Source organism: Ochlerotatus camptorhynchus, unplaced genomic scaffold, assembly GCF_037179485.1.
Source record: "Ochlerotatus camptorhynchus isolate MF236.1 unplaced genomic scaffold, CSIRO-AGI_Acam_v1.1 ptg000167l, whole genome shotgun sequence".
Classification (NCBI taxonomy): domain Eukaryota; kingdom Metazoa; phylum Arthropoda; class Insecta; order Diptera; family Culicidae; genus Ochlerotatus; species Ochlerotatus camptorhynchus.
In genome coordinates this window covers 2,055,347-2,064,616 of record NW_027040657.1, presented here as the reverse complement: position 1 = coordinate 2,064,616, position 9,270 = coordinate 2,055,347, and the positions used below count along the sequence as shown (strand labels likewise).

The window sequence follows — 9,270 nt, the reverse complement described above, 5'->3', positions numbered from 1 at the left end:
TAATAGAGATTTTGAGGGATTTTAGGTGTGTTTTTGGTCAAAAAAATTTCCCCAACCCATTATTTTCAGGCTGGAGGGTATAAAAATCTTTAAATCGAGTATCGTATGCTTATTAAGTGTAACAAAAATAAATTTTAGCAAAATGTTATGCAAAACTAACTTCTAAATCTTTAACTTATTGGTGAGCATTTTTTATTAAGCCCTCCCAGTTCCTCTGTTTACAGAACAAATCTGATACTATGATCAGAATTGCTCAGTCTGCATGAAGCAGCCGATTCCATCATGGAAGTTCTATTTACAACCACCATTCACAATCATTTGAGGAATACTGAAATATTATGAAGCTGATATGTTTCACTATGGGAAATTATCATAGTGGAAAATATAAAGAGACTAAACATAAACCAAAAATGCCTCTAGCTCTTACCTCACTCCAACCCGACTACATAGCCCCATCATCATTTCTTAGTTTCAGAATAGTAATTTGGTCAAATGGTATTCTGCCAAACGACTCATCCGGTCAAATGAGATTCAACTGAACTGGTAACATTTCATGCCCAAGTTGCGTCAAATATGGCAGTGACTGTGAGAAAATCATTGATTCCTCATTCCACATGTGTTCAGTGTTAAGCAAGAATTGTGGAATTTCCTTCAATGATGGGAACTCCGGAGAGATTCCTATTTTATAATCAAACCAACAGATACTAAGCTTCCCGATAAAACCAGCATCACGACGCTGCCCGCCGACATCGTGACACCATCACAGCGACTAAAGCATCCCTCCACCCACCGCATCCGTCGCGTCACCGTTCGTCATCGAACGGCTGCAGATTCAACGAAACTCCGATGTGTAACTTCGCGAGTAACAACAGCCAAGTGCAGCTGCACTTGTGTACTTGCAGAACATCTATTACAACTTAGTTGCCCTCGCTTGGCTCACGAATGTATTTACGCGATGTACGTATGCTCGCGTTTGTGGCTTACCTACCGCACAGCCAGTTGCAATCAATCGGTTTCGATTCGTCGTCAGTCGTTAGCAGCACGTGCAACAGGTAAAACGTTAATCGTAACAAGTGCTTTACTACTGCGTGAACGACGAAACGGTTCGACTCGAAAGCGTCGGAGGTAATTAGTAAAAATCGCGATTTCGAAAATGCGGATATCGTATGACAATTTTTCGAAAGCCAGTCAGTCGATGTGAGATGAGTGTTTTAAGTGTGCTGTTAAATTTTCCAGTCATTAATTTGCGAGCGAAATCGAGTGAAACGAAGTGAGCTTACATCAGTTATGCAATTTAGATACCGCTGTTAGCGCGTATCATAGCAATGAGTGATTATCGTTGATCGTTTGAGTCAGTGCTCGAAAGAACAGCAATTATCAGTTGAATTATCTGCAGCGTGGACAGAGATCAAACGATCAAAATGCCTGCCGATGAGGAGTTTGAACTGATGACAAAGCCGCTGCTCAGCTTTGTTCCATCGACACTCAAGTTCCGCAATGTTTACTACACGGTTGACGGTTGTTGTGATTCACCGATGTCAGTCTGATAGGTCATTGTAATTACAAAATGTTCAATTACAGGGAAGGATATTCTGAGTGACGTGTCTGGTAAATTCAAACATGGTCGACTGGTGGCTCTGATGGGACCTTCCGGGGCGGGGAAGTCATCCCTGTTGAACGTCCTGGCTGGAATGAACCTGTTCGGGCTGAGTGGATCTATCATCATTGGTGATGAACCCGTGGAGGAAAACGACCCACGAAGTGTTTATGTGGAACAAGATTGTCCGCTGCTAAGCTACTTGACTGTAAGAGGAACTATGACCTATGCTGTAAATATGAAGATGTCTCGAAGTAATTCCACCAAAGAAAAGAAGAACAAGGTAAGGCTGACACTTCACTGTGATTATTCAATATTGAAAGAAAATTATCTTCCAGATCAAAGAAATCCTCCAGATTCTGGGACTGGAGAAATGCTCGTCTACGCTGGTGAAGAATCTGTCTGGAGGCGAGCAGAAGAGGCTTTCGGTAGCGGTAGAGTTGATCACCAACCCTGCAGTGATGCTTTTGGATGAACCCACCAGTGGTCTGGACAGCGTTGCTTCTACGCAAATCATATCCCACCTGAAATCGCTGGCCATGGGAGGACGTACGATCGTTTGCACCATTCATCAACCTGCATCCAGTTTGTTCCAATTGTTTGACGATGTCTACTTGCTGGTCAAAGGGCGTTGTTTGTACTTTGGATCGATTGACGGGATGATTCCGACTCTAGAGTCCGCTGGATTCAGATGCCCGGAATATTACAATCCAGCTGACTTTGCGATCGAAGTTCTAACGTCGGAAGATCAAGAACCAAAGGAAGCAATGATCGCTCAAACTAAAGCAGAGTTGCGAGATCTTTTCGAAGGCGGGCCTTCAAGTCCGACCATAAACAGACCGGACGTAATTGTTCGACGCTATCAGGTCCCTTTCTGGTACCAGTTTTTAGTATTACTCAAAAGATCTGCAATCTCCACCGCTAAGGACGAGGTGTGACCCGCTATACGTTCAAGTTTTGCGAAATAATCATACAACTCATTAATTGCAGTTCTTCCTTAAAGTGAGGGTTGCCCTCTACATAGCTCTAGGGTTAATTTTCGGAATAGTTCACTACAACGTGGGAAACGATGCCAGCAAGGTGATCGCCAATGCCAGTTGCTTCTTCCAGATTTTTGCCATTGTTTACTTCTGCAATGCCATGGCTGTGATAAATTGTAACAAAATGCATTCCCTCACTACTCAACAATCTTGAATAACCATTTTCAATATTCACAGACACCGAGGAGGCCAACGTTACCATCAAGGAGATCGCCAACAATTGGTACAGCCGGGAGGCCTACTTCTTCTCCAAACTGCTAAACGATCTCCCTCTGCAGATCATCTGCCCCCTGTTGATGCTACCGCCAATGTATTACCTCTCGGATCAACCGCTGGAAGTGCACCGCTTTGCCATGGTTTGGTTGATGGTCTTCTTCGGCGGGCTCATCGGCCAGTACATTGGAGTATTTGCGGGGATCTGTTTCAGTATTAAAACGCAGAATTTCGTCGTTGCCAATGCCTGTATCATTCCGGTTATATTTTCGGGATTTTTCATCAATTCCAAAGATTTGGTTCCATATTTGAAACCCCTGAGTGATGTGTCGTTCTTTCAGTACCTGTTCCACGGAGCGATGCAAGCTTTGTACGGGTTCGACAGGGGGAATCTGAAATGCCCGCAGATTTATTGCTATTATAAAAAGCCGGGCAGTATTCTGGAGCAGTTCGATATAGATCCGTATGGGTTTGGAAAAAATGCTGCCATTTTGGGGGGTATTACATTTATTTTGCTCACTGTGATTTATGTGGCTTTCGTCGTTAGGTTAAGGCGATTCAAGTAAAGATCAAGCGATCGTGTTTTGTATTGTTCGAGTTGAAGTTATTTTACCGAATTTCCATGACATACGATTGCGCCTGGTTTGAGACAAATAAATAAAAAGTACTACAATTTCTTCTGAAAAATTTCATAGAAAAGACGGGAGGGTATGTCGAGCTATCCTTTTTTTTTCCTTGATTTGTTTTCCGTCGATCTTGTTTTCCGTGCTGAGCACAAATGCTACCGACACCAGGGAAGCAGCTCCTACACCTGGACCCTACCTATCGACCCATCAACTCATGAACCGGGGACCAACGGCTTTACTTCCCATCCGAAGGAAGGCGTGATCAGAGATGTTATGCCTCAGAACATCCCGGCGAAGCCGACTGGGATTGAACCCAGGCCTGCTGGGGTGAGAGGTAATCACGCTTTCCACTACACCACCGGCGCCGCTCAGTCGAGCTATCCTCATTTAATAATAACTAAATCTTTTTACATATCACCAATTCTATGGAGCACCGGTTAACGGTGCCGGTGGTGTAGTGGTAAGCGTGATTACCTCTCACCCCAGCAGGCCTGGGTTCAATCCCAGTCAGCGCCGCCGGGATGTTCTGAGGCATAACATCTCTGATCACGCCTTCCTTCGGATGGGAAGTAAAGCCGTTGGTCCCCGGTTCATGAGTTGATGGGTCGATAGGTAGGGTCCAGGTGTGGGAGCTGCCTTCCTGGCACGTCGGTAGCATTCGTGCTCAGCACGGAAAACAAGATCGACGGAAAAAACAAACCAAAGGAAAAAAAAAATTGAGCACCGGTTCTCAAACATTAACATCAAACATTAACCAAAACAAAAACAGAATGATAATGAGATGGCAGGAAGATACCAAAATAGCCCCAAAATTAAATCGAATACAGGAACTAGATGTGCTTTCTTATACTTCATTAACACTCCCAACACGATGCCTCCGGTAAAATGTGTAACGGCAAACTTTGAAAAATCATAGCTCAGTCATTTATTGACGAATTTCAAATCTTTGGCGCTATTTGAAATTTCATACCTTGAAAATTTATTCGGTTGCAATAGGTTTAAAATCTATTGAAACCTTACTGAGCAATGATTTTTCAAACATTACTAATATGCCGTTACTGATTTTACCGGAGGCATCGTGTTGGGATTGTTAACGAGATTTTTAGCCCAAGGGCCATGTTAGCCAGAATCCGATGATCAAAAAACACTAAAAGAGTCAGCAGTATCAAAATGGAAAAGTAGTAGTAACAGTATTTAGAAATGTACCTCATAATGATTAAATGGTAATCCGGACAAATTATCAACAATAAAGGATGCCGGATGGTGGGGGCAACAGGTTCTAAGATCTGTGGTTGCCCCTCCCCAGATAATGTTCACGCTCGATTTTTGACGTAGGACTACGTCTGTGAGTTCTATATGGGGGTACACTTTGTGAAAACCGAAAATAAAACATGAAACATTTTGAACGTTAATAACTCAGCTGCCCCTGGACCAATTTCAATAATTTTATCACCAATCGATCAGAAATATTCCTACGCATCTGCTTAATTTAATACTTTTTTTTTTCAAAATGTCACTATTGAAAATTGCACGAATTTGCAACTGTTGCTATGATAGTTAAAATTATCACCGATCGCCTGCGAAAAGCGATTTCCCTAACACAGATTTCAAAATTGAAATCCATCCGGTCTCACCAAACGGTGTTAATTCAATCACCGCGTGGTGTTCTCCAGTACACAATCAAAAGCTGCCTGCAAGCAGCGAGCTGCAGCCCACATGAGCATCCATAGAAGGAGGAAGAAGCCGCACCGCTATTGATCGGAATCAGTAGTTCTTCGTGAGTCGCTGTGGGCCATCTATGTCAAGCGCGCAGGGCTGAAAAAATCACTAAAATTCATCAAAGTTCACTATGGATAAAAAATTCATTTCATAGTGAATGCTGGTGATTTTTTCATGATTTTTTCAACCCTGCAAGCGCGTCATATTTACTAAAGAGTATAAACTGAGAGAACCCCGCTCAAATTCCTATTCCTACACAAAACACAAGCTCCTGCTGCAGTTAACAAATAATATTTATTTTATAAGACCACGTAGTCCAACGTCACCATTGCGTACAACCCCATAGGGCTGTCCCTTGTAGTTGTTTTTCCTCTAAATTGAGTAACTTCCACTCAGTTTGCTATTTTTATACAAAATACCAAAAACTGAGTAACATGAAATCTGTTGATCTTAAATTAATGTTTACTCTGTTTTGAGCAATCAACAACAAAAATTACTCATCGTGCTCTGGTCAAAGACTTATTATCGTTACGTTAATCCCCTTTGCATCAAACATCGCATCAAACTGTAATAATTAAAAAGTGTGGATCAGATGCTGCAGTAGGAGGATGTTTTGGACCCGGAGGATTTGATTCTTATGGAAGAGGAGCAGAATCCTATACGGCAAGTCCAAAACAACTATGTACCAATTTCAGAACCAGCGTTCGTGTGCTCGACGTGGACGAATAAGGACGAGAGGGCTGATGTATAACACATGTTCTCCCACCAAATCACTAAAAAAGTAGTGCAATGTAACTTAATTGTTATTATATTTAATTAAATATGCTGTTTTTTCCTGCATTTAAAGAGTAGAGGTGTGACATTTGAAGATATTTACTACCTATAGTTAATGTCTTGTTTGCTAGGGCCCAACATCCTATTTACACCTATGACTGTGACTTAAAAAAAAATCATAAAAGTAAGAAAGATGATGGCCCCACCTCTTACCCCTACAAAGGTTTGAGCTGGACGATTTATCTTTAAGATAATTAAATATGACATTTTAACCAGGTTAGCAAACAAACTCGAACTGGTTTCAGTTAAAGATATAAATTCCCTCTAGAGTTTACAGTTGCTTCACAGCGATATGTGGAAAAGCTCAAGCGTCACCCTCTTAGTACGCCTTTTTGTCTACCTAAAATATTCATAAGTATTACAAGTAATCGAGAGTTAATGAACAATCAACAAAGCATCCTATTACACTAGCAACCCCGCAATCTGATGCTATCATAATTTTCAGCAATGTCAGGAATGCTCACGAACCCCCAACATTTGCCAAAAAACTTACAACTAAACCAAGGTATCTCCCAAATAAGCTTCAAAATTGGATTATTTTTTATCAAATGTTAAATTCAGACTTTTGTCGACACACAGTTGACGAAACATAGTTCTTTTTGAAGCAGTAGATATAACCCAAGTAACCAAAAGTTCTGATAAAAGGCTATTTCTGGCTTAAGCAGCTTGGTTGGTGGTGGTCTATAGAATTCTAAGCAGCCTTATTTTTAAGTCGTTATAAGAACTTGAAAGTCCTGGTATCATAATTAAAGAGCATGCTTAGCAGCTTCTGGCGGAACTTGAACGGAACTTTTAGAAAATAAATTAAAAACGGTTATTGTCCTCTACACCAAATTCTATATTAAGTTCGCACTCTTATGAAAGTTATTTCTAAAGGCAAGTTTTAATGTGTATTGATTTGATTTATCAGCATTAGTAGTTGAATTGGAGCTGTTTGAAGAATTAAACCCAGTCCTTCTGCGTGAGAGCCCCAGCACAAATCGCTGCGTCATCTGAGATATAATAAAGTGAGCTGTTGTCCCGCCTACTGTTGGAGTTTTCAGTGCCAGCTGACTGACTTGAATACGAAACACAACACCTTGATGAATTTTAAATTGGTGTTTGCCCGCATGGTATTCCAACACATTTGTGGCGCAGTGGTTAGCGTTCGTAGATCGCATGCCGAATACACGGGTTCGAATACAGGAAATTACTTTTTAATTTTTTTTTATGCTGTGATAGAATGTTGATGCACATTAAATTTTGTTACTAATAAAGACTTGTGCGGATTGGTTCATGTGGCTGGAAAGTTCTGTCGGAACTTTATTTGAACTAAATGGAACTTGAAAGTTCTGTCGGGACTTTATTTGAACTTTATGGAACTTGAAGGTTCGGTCGGAACTTCATTTGAACTTTACGGAACTTGGAAGTGATTTTAATCGTTGAATGCGGAACTTTTGGTTAGTTGGGAAAAGAGGGCAAGCTTGTTATAGATACGTAAAAAAAAAGTAGATTTTAATTCTAGTAATAAACTGTTTTTGATTTTGCGTTGCAAAAATGCAGTGAGAAATACTCGTGGCACATCTCGGACTTTACGTGTAAAAATTCATTGGTGTTGATTCAAATGTTAATATTTACCTAATCTTTGCATATCTACAGTAAACTATGATCCTAATCTATCAACTACTTTAAACAAAAACAAATTTCAACAACTGAATGAAAAGTAATTCACAAATGAGCAGTAGGTGTGTACAACTGTGTGTGCCAAGCATTATCTACTATCAAAGTTGAGTATTTTATTCTGCAAGCGCTGTAATCTCGATATTTGTGTATTAAAGTCTAGATGAGGAGAGATGATTGATTTGTATAGCTGTATTTTACTGGCAATAGTTAAATCGTTTTTCAATCGACATAAAATTACATACATCTTGATGACATTTTCAATGTGAGAGTTCAACTTAAGGTTGTCATCAATAATCACGCCAAGATATTTAATCTCCCGAACGCGATCAATAGACTCATCATCAATTACAACAGAGACGTTCTCAATTACTCCATTCCGTGGAATTACCATAAATTTAGTTTTACTTGTATTCAATTTCAACTGTTTATACTTAGAGAACGCAAATCTTCATTCAAGTGTAAAACGGCCTCATCTAAATCCTTAGCTGCAATGAATAACACAGTATCATCTGCCAAAAAAATTAATGTCGCAAAATAGTAATGCACGTCGCAAGTCATTATTATACATAATAAATAACAGGGACTCTTATACACTTCCCTGGGGCACTCCAAGGTTGTTCCCCACGGGACTGGAAAAAGAATCATTAAAAACAGTCCGTTCAGTTCTGTCAGACAAATAGCTTTCAAACCATTTATATGTAGTACTCGTAATTCCAAAGCGCTTGATTGATCTTAACAATAAGGGCCTAGAAATTGTTTCAAAAGCGCGTTTAAAATCAAAAAACAGCAACAATCGTATCTTTATAAAACTCCAAGTTATGTTTCCACTTCGCTAATACCAGATTCAAGGCGGTTTCATAAAAATGACCTTCCCGATATCCCGATTGGTCTGGTATCAACAAACTATTACTATTGAAATACTCCAACAGCTGGCCTTTAACAACAAGTTCTAAAATTTTCTCTAATGTGTGCAACATGTTTAATCGTTCCAGCAACTTTTTGAATAGGGACTACTGAGGGATCCTTCCAAATTTGTGGCACATGTCCAGTTTGTAATGATTCATTAATAAGGTCCAGCAAGATGTGGCCAATGACATGAAAGCAATCTTGAACAAATAACTCTACAGGGTAGGCCCAAATAAGTGACGCCTGAATTAAGGATCGGATCTCCCAAGGAAAGATAAATGGTTATAATGGTTCTCTTCTATTCTCTTTATTACATTTTATAGTTTAAATGAACATATTTACTTTTCGATTCTATCGCCTTTTGATTTAACTATTGCCCTTAGTCGCTTCGGAAAGGCATTACAGGGGGCACGCACCTGATTTTCGGGAATTTCATCCCATATCTTTTGTATAGTAGCCTTGAATTTTTCTATACCCATTGGCTTAAGATCCCGAAAATGTGCTTCCATGATTCCCCATATAGAGAAATCCAGAGGGTTTGCATCTGGCGAAGAAGCAGGCCATAACTCCTTAGGAATGAAATCTGGCAAATTTGCGGTGCACCATGTTTGGGTAATCTTTGCTCCATGGGACGGGGCAGAATCCAGCTGGAACACCCATTTGCGGTTACCGA

The 9,270-nt window shown here is 40.3% G+C and overlaps 1 protein-coding gene across 2 annotated transcripts; it reads left to right on the top strand.

Annotated features, from left to right (window-relative positions):
- The first annotated feature begins 1,017 nt into the window (after positions 1–1,017).
- Positions 1,018–3,439, top strand: LOC135701532 (ATP-binding cassette sub-family G member 4-like). Of its 2 annotated transcripts, XM_065222355.1 has the most exons (6): positions 1,018–1,125; positions 1,237–1,518; positions 1,582–1,880; positions 1,936–2,529; positions 2,588–2,753; positions 2,815–3,439. In XM_065222355.1, the coding sequence occupies exons 2-6, from the start codon at positions 1,422–1,424 to the stop codon at positions 3,414–3,416; spliced, it is 1,758 nt and encodes a 585-aa protein (XP_065078427.1). In that variant the 5' UTR covers positions 1,018–1,125; positions 1,237–1,421; the 3' UTR covers positions 3,417–3,439. The 2 variants fall into 2 exon arrangements, with proteins under 2 accessions (XP_065078427.1, XP_065078426.1); XM_065222354.1 differs by having other exon boundaries at positions 1,018–1,518.
- The last annotated feature ends 5,831 nt before the right edge of the window (positions 3,440–9,270 follow it).